We start from the raw sequence: 17,790 nt of genomic DNA on the forward strand, positions 1-17,790 counted from the left end.
TGTGTATTAGCCCGGCATCCTATGTCGGGGCTGTGTGTGTGTGTGTATGTGTGTGTGTCAGTGCTACTGGGAGACAGAGAGCAGAGATGTACACACAACAAATGGACCAGAGTGTGTGTTGATTCATTCATTTTTTTTGTAAGGGTAGCTAATGCTTTTAGAAAAGTGATAGCCTACTAACCACCACACCCACTCAAACGACATGTTGCATGTGCACTCACAACAGAAGAGCGTGCATATGGTACCTAGTAGTAGCTAATTGACCGATTGAGAGAGAGCGGGTGGAGGTGGCAGAGAGAGAGAGAGAGAGAGAGAGAGAGAGAGAGAGAGAGAAAGAGAGACAGGGACTATTTATAATACCCTGAAACGGGACCCTTTACATGTGTTTCTGTCTGTCAGGCCGACCAACTGACAGGCTGACAGACACACAGCAGTGTTCTTTCTAACTTCTCTGCCATATCCTGTCTTCCTACCTAGACAGGTTGACTGTTTCTTAGTTTAGGGAGTTTGTTTTTATTTTTTAAAGCTGAGAGGTTGACTGTAGACAGTTATCCTTCTGACTTTACAGCTCTTCCTCTCATTCACTTGGACCTTCTGTGTTTTCATCACTTGGATTCTACTCTCTCTTCTTAGATTTTCCTACCTTGTTTTTTTCATCTCCTCTGAGCATACCATTCTCTCCCTTTCCCCCTTCACCCTCTCTTGTCCTCCCATCTCCCCACCGTTCCCTCTGTCCTGGTGGTTTTCGGGCTATGCACCATGCTCTCTTCTCCTACAATGATTCTTCAGCCTTACGGACTGCCCGTCTATCCCCAGGGTGCCCAATGTTACCCCAGCCTAGTACAGGTAATCTACCTCTGTCTCTCTCCTTGTTCCTACCATGTTTTAGGCCGGGTGTGTAGCATTGGATGTCTTTCTTGGTACTCTGTCAGTAGACCCAGAGCCACATACAGAGATCAGCAAACTATCCTGCATAGCTGTTGGTGTGAACATGGGTCCCCATTGAATTCTGTATACATGGCTCTCATCTCAAGCGTCATTGAGATAGTTTGGTTTTGAGTCACTGGATATGCTGAATCACATTCAGATTAAATGTATTCAGGCCCAGTATTACACATTATAAATGATACTGTTTGTGTTTGTCATGATGATGATGATGATAGCAGTGGTTTATTGAACTAGATTTCAAAATGTTTAGTTCAGAGTAGTTCACAGCAACTGGTTGCCAGTGTAGATTTGTGTCATGAGATTGCAAACAGCTGCATCTAGGCCTAAATACTGTTGATAGGGCCAAACCCATTTGTTTTAATTGCAATGACACACTGGCAGTTATATTTAATCTGCAGGTCTCAGTGGTGCCAGCAGGTGGTTTTGTTATTGTGTGTGTGTGTGTGTGTGTGTGTGTGTGTGTGTGTGTGTGTCCAGTGAGTCCCTGATGACCCGTTGGTGAATGCCAGCACAGATATGATGTGTGTCTGGAATCTGTCTTCCTTGTCTCTCTGTGTCACAGCCCCTGTATTTTTAGCCTGTTCCTTGAAAAGTAGATTAACACAGAGAGAGAAGGCTCCCATGTCATGCAGATAAGGGGGACACTGATATCCTGATAGTGTGTAGCCTAAGTAGGGGATGAGGACCAGTGTACTGTGCTATGATCAGAACATACCAGCGGAGTAAAATGTCTGACGATCTGTGTTTATAATCATATTACCTGTTCCATATTACTGTACTGTATGTAATATACACTAAGTGTACAAATCATTAGTAACACCTTCCTAATATTGAGTTGCACCCATTTTGCCCTCAGAACAACCTCAATTTGTTGGGGCATGGACTCTACAAGGTGTCAAAAGCATTCCACAGGGATGTTGGCCCATGTTGTCTCCAGTGCTTCCCACAGTTGTGCCAAATTGACTGGATGTGTTTTGGGTGGTCGACCATTCCTGATACACATGGGAAACTGTTGAGCGTGAAATCCAGCAGCCTTGCGGTTCTTGACCCACTCAAACCTGTGCGCCTGGCACCTACTACCATACCCCGTTATTAAATATTTTGTCTTGTCATTTACCCTCTGAATGGCACACTGACACAATCCATGTCTCAGTTGTCCCAAGGCTTACAAATCCTTCTTTAATCTGTCTTCTCCCCTTCATTTACACTGACTTAAGTGGTTTTAACAGGTGACATCAATAAGGTAGCATAGCTTTCGCCTGGATTCACCTGGTCAGTCTGTGTCATGGAAAGATGTTTTGTACACTCAGTGTAAACATACTGAATAGAGTAGACCATAGGGTGTGTGAGTGTTTTTGTCTGTGCGTTTGTATCCCCTGCTTTATGAGCCCTTTTAAAGGGCACATCAGCAGTTTCCTGTCATCTCCGGAGTGTAAATCCTCCAGCAGCTGTCCCAGCAACCACCTGTCTCAGAGCCGGTGACCTTTGACCCTAAGACCTGACAGCTGAATAGGGGGAGGAAGGACAGAGGGGAACAAATGGCAATCAAAAATAAAGTTGAGACACATGGCTGTGTATAATGTTTGTTTGCTGACAATGTAATACTGTACTGGGAGTGGGAGACAAAGAGAGAGAGAGAGAGAGTGTGTGAAGGTGGCCAGTGTTAGTATCAAATAGATTCTATTATCTCCCCCTGTCAGACACTCTCCATGTATGGTGTGAGCTTGGGAAGGTCAGATATTGGGGGGTGAGGTGGGGCAGGGGGGGGACACAATACAGGCATGTGTGTCGGTGTTGACATGTCCTCTAACATAGTTACTGTGTGTACTGATTGCCAGGATCTGCCATGTGAAAGCTGAAAGGACAGTTTCTGAATGATTATGCGTCAACCCTGGAATAAACCCAGATATACAACACACATGCCTTCCAATATCACTAGACAGGATGCAGAGTAGTACATGTAAAAACATGTTATCTTTAAAGGTTTTACTCTGATTTTTTACATGGTTGTTGTTTTGGCCCATTTGAAAGCACTATATGTAAGATGATGTGCTAAATGACTAACCTTGTAAATGATATGCCTGTAAATCTATTCTAGAGACCTAATACATTCAAGATGGTATCAGTCTCACTCCTGACCATCTCCCGGTGGAATTTCTAAAGTAAGAATTCAGAGGTATAGGAGGAACACCTGTGTGGTCTGTCAAGAGAAATCGTGTACTTTGTACTGAAACCCCTGATGTTTGATAGGAAGAATCTGAGACCTACACAGACAAGGTGTTCCTTTTCCACTCCTAGTGAACTAAGATAGTATATCTTATATTTAACATTACATTTACATGTTAGTCATTTAGCAGATGCTCTTATCCAGAGTGACTTAGTGAGTTCATTCATCTTAAGATAGCAAGGTGGGACAACCGCACATCACTGTCATAGCAACTACGTTGATCCTCAATAAATGAAGTTATCAGCAAAGTCAGTGCTAGTAGGAAAAGACAAGTGTGAGTGTTAGTTCATATCTTAGTATAGTAAGACCTTTGATGCTGTGGTTTTACCTGCAGTAGCCACACTGTCTTCTTAGACCTATGAGAATGTAGGACACTCTCCCTGCGTATCAGAATCAGCTGATCGTACAAGGTTTAAATGATCAGATCAGCTTTCATACCTTCCTCCACTTCGCCCTCTTCAATTTCACCATCAGTCCTATCTCACCCCATCCGATGAGTGCAACAGCTGATGGACAGATAGAGAGAGAGGGGGAGGAGGAGGAGAAGAGGTTGGAGAGAACAACATGAATTTGTATTAAATTACAGCCAGTCTGACATATAGGCCTTTAGACCTTGTGACACTTACTATGTTTACAACTGTAAAGGACAACATAAAAATCTACTAATGGCGCTGCCAATCTTCTGGTTGACCTCTGGTCAGTTTCAGAGTAGAGATATAAGGGTTTATTAATGTGCTTTAATGTGAAAGATATAAAACTACCCAAATGTTTCCTGCCTGCTTTTGTCTCTTCAAAGAGTCTGGTCAAATAGAAGGTATTGGAATGATATGAATATTTACAAGGCATAGGAATATTTAAAAGCCAATACATCAGCAATTACAGGGTAATAATAAGGATAGTATTCTTAGAGGTGGCCTTTTAGTGGGCAAGTTGAAGTACGGCTACAGTATTAGCTTTTAATGTAGAAATTACACATTTTTGTGTAGCTCTCCTAAGTTTTTAGTGTGTTTCTGTGAGGAGGGGGAGGCGGTTAAAAGTTATTGACAGGTACAAATGACCACAGCTGGCATAGCCACTCCAGCTCCCCCTGCTCCCAGAACTCCTGTCATGTGATTGGTGGTTAAGTAGAACTTATGGTGTAGTGGGCGGGTGGAAGCCGTCATTAAAACATGTGGCAGTTGTTGGACAATGTACCAGAGAATCAGATATGCAGTGACGGGGTAAGACAATCATCTATTCTCCTGTTGTGTCTGTGTCACCACTATCACTTTTCATTGTGTGACAATTGGTCACGTCACTGTGTGAACTCTGCTTTCTTGCTGTTTATTTTTGGTACATTGAAGAAACAATGGATTGGAATGGATTTGGTACATTGATTAGATGATGATGATGATGTTGAAGGTATTAGTCTGGGATCAGTTTCGTGCGGAGTTGATATTTCATTACAATTAAGTGTTTGCAGGTGCACTGTTTCGGCATAAGTGGTAAAGTATTGGATATTTGCCAGATACTCTTTTCCAAAGGAGGCTGAATCCTGAATGAATACTCAAAAGGAATAGTATACATATCATAGTGAGCTGTACTGCAGGTATGAGTCTGTAGTGTGGATCTTTCTTAAGGTCCTCTAGTTTTGTACCAGCTGTGCATATCTAAACTGCCCAGCACCACTCAACCATTAGACATTTCCCAGGTGATATTTTAGACTCAAAAACTCAGAGAAAATGACTTTTATGAAGCCTGATGTCTTTGTGCTTACATTAGAGATGATTCTATGGGCAGTCACACATTGTCAATGAATGTATGCTGTGAATCTATCTATTTTTAATGTAATTAATGAATATGTGGTGATAGTATTATATATATTTTTTTCTTATAACAAGAGTCACACTCACTATTACAATTTCAATATGGTTTATCCTACAGCTAGGTTGGATAGATACTATGACAATGTTATTTTGATTGATTATTGACTGATTCTCTTCTCTCATTCAATCCCAGGGAGGCCCTGGGCAGGAGGCCTGCCCCGGCAGTGGTGACCCCACCCTCCCCCAGGTCTATGCCCAGCCTCCCTCATACCCTCCACCAGGACAAGCTCCTCCCACACCTGCAGGCAGACTTCCTCCTCTAGACTATAGTTCCGCCCACCCCAACTCAGAGTACCAGGAGCATCACCAGCTCAGAGTCTATCAGGGCCCGCAACACGAAGGGGCTGACACTCTGGCAGCCATTAGCACGGTAAGAACAACATGATAGACTGGAGGTGTGGGACTATAGAAGTAGTGTCCAGGAAAGATAGAGAGACAGAGATACTTTGTAATCAAGATATGTAGCTACTGTATGTGTATATGGGGGAATCACATGTTGTTTGTAACCTATTTCTATGAGGGGATTTTATTCTAATCAACATGTCATACAAAGTTTGAGGAAATTCTTTGTCAGTAACATGGAACACACACACACAGAGGACCCTGCTACTTCTATGTTTAGCTCCCCAACTCCACTCCTGTGCCCATGTAGGGGAATCTCCTCTGGCACCCAGCAGAGCAGATAGGGGCAGCTGAGAGGAGATTCATTTTTGAAAGTGAATCCCCCCCATCTCTCTCTCTCTCTTTCCCTCTCCCATTTATCTGGAAATAGAGCAGGTAACCCCGAAGCCGTTAACATGCAGTATGTCTGTGTAAGATCATGCACCGGGTTACTGGTAGGGGGTCGGGGTAAAGAAAGTTGAGAAAGGAGAAGTTAAAAACACTGGAGAATGGAACAACACAGTATTTAAATGTAGGATTATAATTTAAATGTATTTTGGTATATTGTATGGCATGTTATTAGGTAAGTTATCAGGGTTCAATGTAATATTTCCTACTATTTATTTTCATATAGTCTACAGCACAAAATGACATGTATTTGATGGGATCTTATGTAATTTCATTAGGAACAAGGCCTAGTTTCTGAACTTATAATGAGGAAAACATGTACATGTATGTTTATGTCCAGTGTCCTGGTAGGCTTTATATACTGTAGGTTATTACTGTAGACAAAGACAGAGGTGAATGGTGAATCAAGGTCAATGCATTGTGACTGTGAAGTCCTTTTCCCTGCCTCAGCAGCTCTTTCTGATGTCATAACTGACTTTTATGGCCACATTTATATATTCCATCACTAGAGCCCCTGACTTACAAGGTCCGTCCTGATTTTCGGGGAAAGTTGAGACGCCGCCATACATCATGGAGGTGGGGTCAACAGGGGAGGCCGAACGGGTGACCCCTCCCCCTCCGAAATATCGTCCAGGTTCAGAAATCAATTTTGCATCGTGACATGACACCAACATCCAACCCAACCCACCCACCCCTTTCTTCCACTCCCCCCTCCCCTCTCTTCACTGTCCCACTTCCCATGTTTCTGGTGTGTGTGTGAGGATGATGAGGAGGTGGTGTTTGTGTGAACCATGCTGCCATGGGAAGCCAGTATATAACAACATAGCAGTAGCCTGTATGTACTGTATGTGTTTGTGTGAATCTTTCTCTCTCTCTCTCTCTCTCTCTCTCTCTCTCTCTCTCTCTCTCTCTCTCTCTCTCTCTCTCTCTCTCTCTCTCTCTCTCTCTCTCTCTCTCTCTCTCTCTCTCTCTCTCTCTCTCTCTCTCTCTCTCTCTCTCTCTCTCTCTCTCTCTCTCTCTGCCTGAATGTGTCTCTCTATCCCTCTCCCTCCGTTTCTACCCCACTTATTAATACATGCCCCCTCGGAATCTTGAGTAATGATCTTTAACCTTTGGCAGAAAAAAGCAGCACCGTGACCCCAAACTGACATTTAGAACATTCAACTTTGACCCTGCCCGGCACTATGCCTCCCAGCTCCCACTCCTCACCCCAACCCCAAGCTTTTTGCGCAAGTTCCTGCCTTGTTCACTTTATCTTTTTGTTTAATTTATTATTTATCGTTGCTCTGAGGACATTGTGCACATCTCTTTCTATCAGCCTTCCTATATTATAATGCTAATAATATCTGTGTTTTCATTTCTGCATATTAGGATCTGTATTTTGATTTGCATTAATATTTATCTGACTTCTTTCAAGCCTGCATTCACCTTGATTTTCAATTTAAAGATATTTTTCACTTTTGCCATTGTTTTCTTTGCTATTTTATTCTTCCTTTCACATTGCACTCTGCTCCCTCTCTCCTATCTCCCCCACTGCTATCTCCCTCTCTCCTATCTCCCCCACTGCTCTCTCCCTCTCTCCTATCTCCCCCACTGCTATCTCCCTCTCTCCTATCTCCCCCACTGCTATCTCCCTCTCTCCTATCTCCCCCACTGCTCTCTCCCTCTCTCCTATCTCCCCCACTGCTCTCTCCCTCTCTCCTATCTCCCCCACTGCTCTCTCCCTCTCTCCTATCTCCCCCACTGCTCTCTCCCTCTCTCCTATCTCCCCCACTGCTCTCTCCCTCTCTCCTATCTCACCCACTGCTCTCTCCCTCTCTCCTATCTCACCCACTGCTCTCTCCCTCTCTCCTATCTCACCCACTGCTATCTCCCTCTCTCCTATCTCCCCCACTGCTATCTCCCTCTCTCCTATCTCCCCCACTGCTCTCTCCCTCTCTCCTATCTCCCCCACTGCTCTCTCCCTCTCTCCTATCTCCCCCACTGCTCTCTCCCTCTCTCCTATCTCCCCCACTGCTCTCTCCCTCTCTCCTATCTCCCCCACTGCTCTCTCCCTCTCTCCTATCTCACCCACTGCTCTCTCCCTCTCTCCTATCTCACCCACTGCTCTCTCCCTCTCTCCTATCTCACCCACTGCTCTCTCCCTCTCTCCTATCTCCCCCACTGCTCTCTCCCTCTCTCCTATCTCCCCCACTGCTATCTCCCTCTCTCCTATCTCCCCACTGCTATCTCCCTCTCTCCTATCTCCCCCACTGCTATCTCCCTCTCTCCTATCTCCCCACTGCTATCTCCCTCTCTCCTATCTCCCCCACTGCTATCTCCCTCTCTCCCCCACTGCTATCTCCCTCTCTCCTATCTCCCCCACTGCTATCTCCCTCTCTCCTATCTCCCCCACTGCTCTCTCCCTCTCTCCTATCTCCCCCACTGCTCTCTCCCTCTCTCCTATCTCCCCCACTGCTATCTCCCTCTCTCCTATCTCCCCACTGCTATCTCCCTCTCTCCTATCTCACCCACTGCTCTCTCCCTCTCTCCTATCTCCCCCACTGCTCTCTCCCTCTCTCCTATCTCCCCCACTGCTCTCTCCCTCTCTCCTATCTCCCCCACTGCTATCTCCCTCTCTCCTATCTCCCCACTGCTATCTCCCTCTCTCCTATCTCCCCCACTGCTATCTCCCTCTCTCCTATCTCCCCACTGCTATCTCCCTCTCTCCTATCTCCCCCACTGCTATCTCCCTCTCTCCCCCACTGCTATCTCCCTCTCTCCTATCTCCCTCACTGCTATCTCCCTCTCTCCTATCTCCCCCACTGCTATCTCCCTCTCTCCTATCTCCCCCACTGCTATCTCCCTCTCTCCTATCTCCCCCACTGCTATCTCCCTCTCTCCTATCTCCCCCACTGCTCTCTCCCTCTCTCCTATCTCCCCCACTGCTCTCTCCCTCTCTCCTATCTCACCCACTGCTATCTCCCTCTCTCCTATCTCCCCCACTGCTCTCTCCCTCTCTCCTATCTCCCCCACTGCTATCTCCCTCTCTCCTATCTCCCCCACTGCTCTCTCCCTCTCTCCTATCTCCCCCACTGCTCTCTCCCTCTCTCCTATCTCACCCACTGCTCTCTCCCTCTCTCCTATCTCACCCACTGCTCTCTCCCTCTCTCCTATCTCACCCACTGCTCTCTCCCTCTCTCCTATCTCCCCCACTGCTATCTCCCTCTCTCCTATCTCCCCCACTGCTATCTCCCTCTCTCCTATCTCCCCCACTGCTATCTCCCTCTCTCCTATCTCCCCCACTGCTATCTCCCTCTCTCCCCCACTGCTATCTCCCTCTCTCCTATCTCCCCCACTGCTCTCGCTCACTCATTTTTTTGGTGTTATATTTTTTTTCATCTTAATTTTCTTGTTTGGACTCATATAATCCCTTGGTTTTTGGAGGACCAACAGACAGACACTGGCATCGTGGTGCATTTTGGGATAGTGGATGTTTTGGTTTTGAAGCACATTACTATATCCTGTATGGTTTTGCATGGGGGCATTTTAATGAGATTATATTATGAAAATGTATTCCTGCAGGCTTACTGTTTATGTGTCTATATAATCTATGTCACCTGAACTACCTAGTTATTATGAATTTCTAAGTATAATTCATCACAATTATGTTCAGTATGATATTGTATTTAGTTACAGTTCCTCCAAAGTATTTCTGTTGGGGAAGCTGTTACTTTCAGTAGTGGCTGGTTGTTATAACTGAATCAACATGACTATGTAGCCTAATATTTAGTTAGTGTACAGCAGAGGAGGCTGGTGGCAGCAGCTATAGGAGGACGGGCTCATTGTAATGGCTGGACTGGAATTGATGAAATGGTACCAAACACATCAAACACATGGAAACAACTTATTTGACTCCGTTCCATGCATTCCATTCCAGCCATTACATTGAGCCCATCCTTCTATAGCTCCTTCCACCAGCCTCCTCTGCTCTACATATTTTTTTTAATTTTCTAACGGGCATGTATTTAAACGCCTCACTAAAATTAGGTACTGTTCACGCCTCCTCACTCCTGCCTGAGAAGGATCACTGGGTGCTGAATGCTTATTTGGACTGAGTTGTGATCACTTGATTAAATTAAAATTATCACCATTTTTCCAATCCAATGCGATGCCTCTGTAATGGGACACTATACCAGAACATGTGAACTGTTTTGATAGATTTTAAAGAAACATTTTGTGGAAAAAATCTGTTTTTATCTCAGAATCCTTTTACTAAATTGTAAATTAGTTGTCTATTCAGAGGTGTACAAGTGCATGGACCAATTGGCAACATGTCCTTAGTTTCCTCTGTAATCTCCCCCCTTCTTTCTCTGCCTTTCCCTTGAAACCTTTTTTATATCCTTCTCCTGCTCTCTGTCCTTCTATCCTCCTCCTCTCCTCATCCTTTCCTCCTTCTTTTCCTTCTTCTCCTGCTCTCTGTCCTTCTATCCTCCTCCTCTCCTCATCCTTTCCTCCTTCTTTTCCTTCTTCTCCTGCTCTCTGTCCTTCTATCCTCCTCCTCTCCTCATCCTTTCCTTCTTCTCCTGCTCTCTGTCCTTCTATCCTCCTCCTCTCCTCATCCTTTCATTCTTCTCCTGCTCTCTGTCCTCCTCTCCTCATCCTTTCCTCCTTATTTTTCTTCTTCTCCTGCTCTCTGTCCTTCTATCCTCCTCCTCTCCTCATCCTTTCCTTCTTCTCCTGCTCTCTGTCCTTCTATCCTCCTCCTCTCCTCATCCTTTCCTCCTTCTTTTCCTTCTTCTCCTGCTCTCTGTCCTTCTATCCTCCTCCTCTCCTCATCCTTTCCTTCTTCTCCTGCTCTCTGTCCTTCTATCCTCCTCCTCTCCTCATCCTTTCCTCCTTTTTCTTCTTCTCCTGCTCTCTGTCCTTCTATCCTCCTCCTCTCCTCATCCTTTCCTCCTTTTTCTTCTTCTCCTGCTCTCTGTCCTTCTATCCTCCTCCTCTCCCCATCCTTTCCACCTTCTTTTTCTTTGTCTCCTGCTCTTCCTCTGTCTATTCTCTTTCTCCTCTTCTTCCTTCACTCCTCTCTTTCCTTTACTTCCTTTCTTTCCTCCTCATCTCCTCTATTCTTTCTTTTTGTCCTTTTCTTCTTCCTCTCTTCCTCTCCTCCTCCTCTTCTCTCACCCAGGACGATGCCCTGGTTCCGGTGACCTCTGACTCCCAGGCTCTGAGCGTGTCAGTGTCATCAGGGGGCGGAGCAGGAAGTGGTAGCGATGAGGAGGGGTCAGGCAAGGCCCAGCCCAAGCGTCTCCACGTTTCCAACATCCCCTTCCGCTTCAGAGACCCGGACCTCAGACAGATGTTTGGGGTGAGAGACACAACCAATGGTTATGTCCAGGTTTATTATCCACAAGACATGAAGTCATCCTACGAAACATTGTCATCTCTTATAACCTCAATGATAACCTGTGGACAAGATTGTGATCTGGTTTTGTCTTTCAGCAATTTGGCAAGATCCTGGATGTGGAGATTATCTTTAATGAGAGAGGGTCAAAGGTGAGAGACCACTCAATATCAGAAATGACAAACTGAACAAATGAAACCTGGTTGCCCTATTGTTTTTTGCCTTACCAAGACAATGACAAGTTGGACAATCAGAAATGTTTCTCCTTCCGTCTCTCAGGGTTTTGGGTTCGTGACCTTTGAGAGCGCAATGGAGGCAGACCGAGCGAGGGAAAAACTGAACGGAACGATCGTTGAGGGGAGGAAGGTTGAGGTGAGGAATAACTATCTATAGTATGTCTATCTTGAATATCTGTTTATCTGTCTGTCTTTCTAAGAAATTGTACCCTCTGTCTGTGCAGGTGAACAATGCTACAGCCAGAATAGTCACCAAGAAACCCCAAACACCACTTGTGAATGGTGAGGTTTCAGGTAAGATACCTCTTTCCGTGGCATGTGGGAGATGTGGACATGCACTCTGTACTTCTGAACGGTGTCTGTGTTTTCCCTTTATTCTCCATGATCTCCACTGTCTCTTTCTTCCTTTACTTGTTGTTTAACCTCTTTCTCCTTCTCTCAACATCTCTCTCCCTTTCTCTCTTTCTCTCTCTCTCTCTCTCTCTCTCTCTCTCTCTCTCTCTCTTTCTCTCTCTTAACTTCTCTCTTGCTCTCACTCTCTGGCTCTCTCTCTCTCTCTCTCTTCGTAGCCCCCGGATGGAAGATCAACCCTGTCATGGGAGCGATGTATGCACCTGAACTCTACACCGGTGAGTTTCAATGTGAGTTTTCGGGTGAGTTTGATTATTTCAATATTAGTTTGTCCTTGTCATATATGTTCTAGTACTGTATCCCTATCAAACCCAATCGGAATTCATGACCCCTTGTAGCGGAGGTCAGTCAGACTCTTGTGATGAGGCCTTGCTACCTCATCACCAAGGAGGAATACTATTTAGGTCTAATGGTTAAGACGTGGGTTTCCCGAGCAGGAGACCCGGGTTCAGATCCCACCTGTGATACTCAACCTCTCTTATCGATGGCTCCAAGAAAGCATGGTCCCTTGGGGGAGTCAATAAACCTGCTTCTAAAGGCAGGGTGGCTACAGTACATATCCTAGTGGGTACTGTAAGCTCTCTCTCTCTTTCTCTCTCTCCTCAGTTGCCAGTTTCCCCTACCCCGTAGCTGCTCCCACCCTGGCCTATCGGGGCTCACCACTGCGTGGGCGGGGCCGGGCTGTCTACAACACAATTCGCTCAGCTGCTGCAGCCGGACCCACTGCCATGCCCGCCTACCCTGGGTAAGATCATTTCTATCTTCAATAAATCTATTTTAAAAATGAATAACCATTTCCATTGTGTAAGTAAATGATTTAATTTTCACTGTTTAATGTGTGAATGATAGAATGTCTCCTTTCAGTGTGCTGTACCAAGATGGATTATATGGAGCTGAAGTCTATGTAAGTGGACATTTTTCTTCTGATTTCAGCTTATTTCAGGCAGTCTACCTTGTGTTTAGCTAAAAGTTTATCTTGTCTCTGAATGTCTTTTTTCCTATCAGGGCGGGTATCCTGCAGCGTACAGAGTTGCCCAATCACCATCCGCTGCCACAGCAACATACAGTGATGGGTGAGCAGCAGCGCCCAATGACTGACAATGTGACTCTGTTTGTATGAGGATTTCAAGGACTTTTTCCTTCAAATGGGGACTTAGAACATGAGATAAGCAGCACTCTAATGTTGAGGTTCTGTGGTCTTCAAGTCTGGTCTATGGAGCCTCACTTTTTGTTCTAACACAGTACTAGCACACCTGTTTAGTAACCTGGACGGACATAGTGAACGAAAATCCAAGACACTCAAATTAGAATGATACGTTTGGTATGGTACAGTGGGGCAAAAAAGTAGTTAGTCAGCCACCAATTGTGCAAGTTCTCCCACTTAAAAAGATGATAGAGGCCTGTAATTTTCATCATATGACAGACAAAATGAGATTTTTTTTCCCCAGAAAATCACATTGTAGGATTTTTAATGAATTTATTTGCAAATGATGGTGTAAAATAAGTATTTGGTCAATAACAAAAGTTTATCTCAATACTTTGTTATATACCCTTTGTTGGCAATGACAGAGGTCAAACATTTTCTGTAAGTCTTCACAAGGTTTTCACACACTGTTGCTGGTATTTTGACCCATTCCTCCATGCAGATTTCCTCTAGAGCAGTGATGTTTTGGGGCTGTTGCTGGGAAACACGGACTTTCAACTCCCTCCAAAGATTTTCTATGGGGTTGAGATCTGGAGATTGGCTGGGCCACTCCAGGACCTTGAAATGCTTCTTTCGAAGCCACTCCTTCGTTGCCCGGGCGGTGTGTTTGGGATCATTGTCATGCTGAAAGACTCAGCCACGTTTCATCTTCAATGCCCTTGCTGATGGAAGGAGGTTTTCACTCAAAATCTCACGATACATGGCCCCATTCATTCTTTCCTTTACACGGATCAGTCGTTCTGGTCCCTTTGCAGAAAAACAGCCCCAAAGCATGATGTTTCCACCCCCATGCTTCACAGTAGGTATGGTGTTCTTTGGATGCAACTCAGCATTCTTTGTCCTCCAAACACGACGAGTTGAGTTTTTACCAAAAAGTTATATTTTGGTTTCATCTGACCATATGACATTCTCCCAATCTTCTTCTGGATCATCCAAATGCTCTCTAGCAAACTTCAGACGGGCCTGGACATGTACTGGCTTAAGCAGGGGGACACGTCTGGCACTGCAGGATTTGAGTCCCTGGTGGCGTAGTGTGTTACTGATGGTAGGCTTTGTTACTTTGGTCCCAGCTCTCTGCAGGTCATTCACTAGGTCCCCCTGTGTGGTTCTGGGATTTTTGTGATCATTTTGACCCCACGGGGTGAGATCTTGCGTTGAGCCCCAGATTGAGGGAGATTATCAGTGGTCTTGTATGTCTTTCAGTTCCTAATAATTGCTCCCACAGTTGATTTCTTCAAACCAAGCTGCTTACCTATTGCAGATTCAGTCTTCCCAGCCTGGTGCAGGTCTACAATTTTGTTTCTGGTGTCCTTTGACAGCTCTTTGGTCTTGGCCATAGTGGAGTTTGGAGTGTGACTGTTTGAGGTTGTGGACAGGTGTCTTTTATACTGATAACAAGTTCAAACAGGTGCCATTAATACAGGTAATGAGTGGAGGACAGAGGAGCCTCTTAAAGAGCCTCTTACAGGTCTGTGAGAGCCAGAAATCTTGCTTGTTTGTAGGTGACCAAATACTTATTTTCCACCATAATTTGCAATTAAATTAATTAAAAATCCTACAATGTGATTTTCTGGATTTTTTTTGAAGTGCACCTATGATGAAAATTACAGGCCTCTCTCATCTTTTTAAGTGGGAGAACTTGCACAATTGGTGGCTGACTAAATACTTTTTTGCCCCACTATATGTATTCATTTATGGATGTTCATCATCCATTTCGTATGATATGTTACGAATGGCAACAATTCGTACAATATGCAATACGTATGATACGAATTCCAATTTGTTGTGGCTAACGTTACCTAGGTCGCTAACATTGGCTAGGGGTTAAGGCTAGGGTTAAGGTTAGGGTTTAGGAGTTATGTTAAAGGGTTAGGGGAAGAGTTAGCTAACATGCAAAGTAGTTACAAAGTAGTTACAAAGTAGTAAGTAGTTGCAAAGTTTCTAGCTAAAATGCCAAAGTTGTCCTTAACGAAATTCGAACATGACGTTTGCGTTAAACGCCCACCCAGCCACTCAGAACCGCCCACCCAGCCACTCAGAACCGCCCACCCAGCCACTCTGAACCGCCCACCCAGCCACTCAGAACCGCCCACCCAGCCACTCAGAACCACCCACCCAGCCACTCTGAACCACCCACCCAGCCACTCTGCACCACCCACCCAGCCACTCAGAACCGCCCACCCAGCCACTCTGAACCGCCCACCCAGCCACTCAGAACCACCCACCCAGCCACTCTGAACCACCCACCCAGCCACTCTGAACCACCCACCCAGCCACTCTGAACCACCCACCCAGCCACTCTGAACCACCCACCCAGCCACTCAGAACCACCCACCCAGCCACTCAGAACCACCCACCCAGCCACTCTGCACCACCCACCCAGCCACTCAGAACCGCCCACCCAGCCACTCTGAACCACCCACCCAGCCACTCTGAACCACCCACCCAGCCACTCAGAACCGCCCACCCAGCCACTCAGAACCGCCCACCCAGCCACTCAGAACCGCCCACCCAGCCACTCAGAACCGCCCACCCAGCCACTCAGAACCACCTCCTTTCCTTTTTGCCTTAAGTAACCTTCTGTCTTATATAACCGTACCAAACGTAACATATCATACTAATTTGAGTGTCCCGGATTTGTGTTTACTATGTTACGTCTAGTCAATGAGACCATGCTGGTTTAGTATGTTTTCTCATTTGGGGTTTGGTTTTGTCTGTCCATCAGATATGGCAGAGTTTATGCTGCTGCAACGGATCCCTACCACCATTCAGTGGGACCCACGGCAACATACGGCGTCGGAACAATGGTGAGCCTCTTTAAAACACATAAGCAGTACCTCTCCAACGTTTAAAGTGTTCATGTTACCCACTAAGTCCAGACCATTGTTTCTAGCCACGAGCCAGACTTTAATCGAGCCTCAAAAAGGAATCCGTCTCAACCCGCCAGTGGGCACCGATTCACCATCATATATCATATCTTCTACTTATTTCTAGGCCAGTCTGTACAGAGGGGGATACAACCGCTTCACCCCTTACTGAGCTGCCCAATGGGAGCCTGGAAGCCGTTCTGTGACCCCGCCACCTCATCCGGGATTGGCCAGTCCCAGGACAATAACTCAGGACAGGTTATGACATCACTGAGCTCTGTGTTACCTCCTGTCTGACTCCCTCCACGTGGAGACCGATCCAACCGACTGGACGTGTAAATACTGTAGTAGTTATTCACTATTTATTCTATCAGAGAATACATATAGGATAAAGAGCCTGATCTAATGTATAGACAGTTATTTAAAATCTTTATTTTACACTTAATCTGTATTGTTTGTGCCACAGATTTGTTCCAGGGTTTCAGAATGTAAAGATTTCTGCCTCCGTACCTGGGTTATAAGCTACTCTTTCACTATTCTAACAGAGAGAGTTGAATGTGAGCCATTTTATTTTTCATTGGCTGGACTTCATGGTGAAATACTGCAACTCAAGTGGCACAACAATACTGGTTTCTCTACATGGTGACCTTTGTAAAAAACGTTTTTGATCAACGTCTGAGCTTTTGACTTTTCAAGAGTCAAATTGTAGAGTACAATGACATTTTATACAGTTAAATAACTTATTTTGATGAGTTTTGTCAATGATGTAGCGCACTGTTTGAGGACGTTGAAGTGTGTGTGTGTGTGTGCTTGTGTGTTGGAGTATGTGACGACATCAATACTCAAAGCACAAGCTATGAGAGACAGCAATGGCACTGGTATTGTTAATGTGCACAGTAATCTTTTTTGAAATGCTTCTAGAACCAGAAAACTATAATTTGCATAAAATGTACGTATGTTTTTGCTTTCCTAACAATCTACCTCTGATTCTGAAAAAGTTTCACTTGTCAAAAAAGCATTCAGGAGCCATTACTTCTCTCAACTAATTAACTGTAACAAAACATTTTTTCTTATTTTCATTGTTGAGCTTCTATCCATCTTCTCTCTGCTTTGCATAATGCTCACCCCACTTTATCATTTTTCTATGGCAGCCTTATTCTGGGTTTTACTTCGCTCTGCCTGACAGGCTCGTAACCTCTAATGCGCTTTCCCTTATTTCTTCTGTCCTGTTAAACTCTATGACGTTGTCTGGTTTCCTCTTCCTGTTCTCTCGCCTGCTTCTCTCCATTCTGTTTGAGGATCTGTGTTCCATCCATAGAAATAATCAGATGAGTTCTAGTTCTATGGGTCATCTCTCCTTCTCCATCCTGTACTCGAGCTTCACTGTTGTTTATTTGCTGTTGACCTCTCAATAAAACATTGTTTCTGTTTCCCTTTCCTCTCCTCTCTTTGATTCATGTCATTTTCCTTTCTCTTTTTCAATGCCTATTTTTGCAGTCCTTCACTCTTCTGCTCAAACTTATATTCTCAGTGTTCCTTTTCTCAACATAACTGTACGTTTTGAGGCTGACTGATACCAGTGCAAGAAGGTTGTGAGTGTTTTACAGAAATGACTGTCTGCATATGTTTATGCAACTGTTTCTGGTTCAGTACCTTTGTACTGTATGGACTGAATCTTAACTTAAAATCAGCGCATATAACTTCATATTTGAGTTCTAGGGGGGCAACAGTATTTTACCCTAGACACCCAGCCCTGTACCTGCCTTGCTGTAGTGTGTGGTCTTACTGTGTGTGTTTCAACCTATGGGCTAAACCTCTTCTTTATGCAAAGTTCAGCTTTAGTTTTTGTATACTAATTTC

At 45.0% G+C, this 17,790-nt stretch overlaps 1 protein-coding gene across 5 annotated transcripts; it reads left to right on the forward strand.

Annotated features, from left to right (window-relative positions):
• Window positions 1-424: 424 nt before the first annotated feature.
• Window positions 425-17,371, forward strand: LOC110508764 (RNA binding protein fox-1 homolog 1-like). Of its 5 annotated transcripts, none has more exons than XM_036968385.1 (12): window positions 425-846; window positions 5,174-5,410; window positions 10,997-11,176; window positions 11,311-11,364; window positions 11,492-11,584; window positions 11,673-11,742; window positions 12,018-12,077; window positions 12,466-12,604; window positions 12,709-12,763; window positions 12,865-12,932; window positions 15,789-15,870; window positions 16,058-17,371. In XM_036968385.1, the coding sequence occupies exons 1-12, from the start codon at window positions 760-762 to the stop codon at window positions 16,100-16,102; spliced, it is 1,170 nt and encodes a 389-aa protein (XP_036824280.1). In that variant the 5' UTR covers window positions 425-759; the 3' UTR covers window positions 16,103-17,371. The 5 variants fall into 5 exon arrangements, with proteins under 5 accessions (XP_036824280.1, XP_036824279.1, XP_036824282.1 ...); XM_036968384.1 differs by having other exon boundaries at window positions 427-846; window positions 12,018-12,089; XM_036968387.1 differs by having other exon boundaries at window positions 427-846; window positions 12,724-12,763.
• Window positions 17,372-17,790: the final 419 nt, after the last annotated feature.

This window comes from Oncorhynchus mykiss, chromosome 3 (genome assembly GCF_013265735.2).
Source record: "Oncorhynchus mykiss isolate Arlee chromosome 3, USDA_OmykA_1.1, whole genome shotgun sequence".
Taxonomy (NCBI): Eukaryota; Metazoa; Chordata; class Actinopteri; order Salmoniformes; family Salmonidae; genus Oncorhynchus; species Oncorhynchus mykiss.

What these genes read in the sequence shown, in the direction of transcription:
- LOC110508764 (XM_036968384.1), top strand. Translation starts at nt 760, where the DNA reads ATGCTCTCTTCTCCTACAATGATTCTTCAGCCTTACGGACTGCCCGTC. An exon ending in TTGAGGGGAGGAAGGTTGAG is followed by an intron (nt 11,585 to 11,672) that starts GTGAGGAATAAC and finishes CTGTCTGTGCAG; the next exon opens with GTGAACAATGCTACAGCCAG. An exon ending in GCCATGCCCGCCTACCCTGG is followed by an intron (nt 12,605 to 12,708) that starts GTAAGATCATTT and finishes TGTGAATGATAG; the next exon opens with AATGTCTCCTTTCAGTGTGC.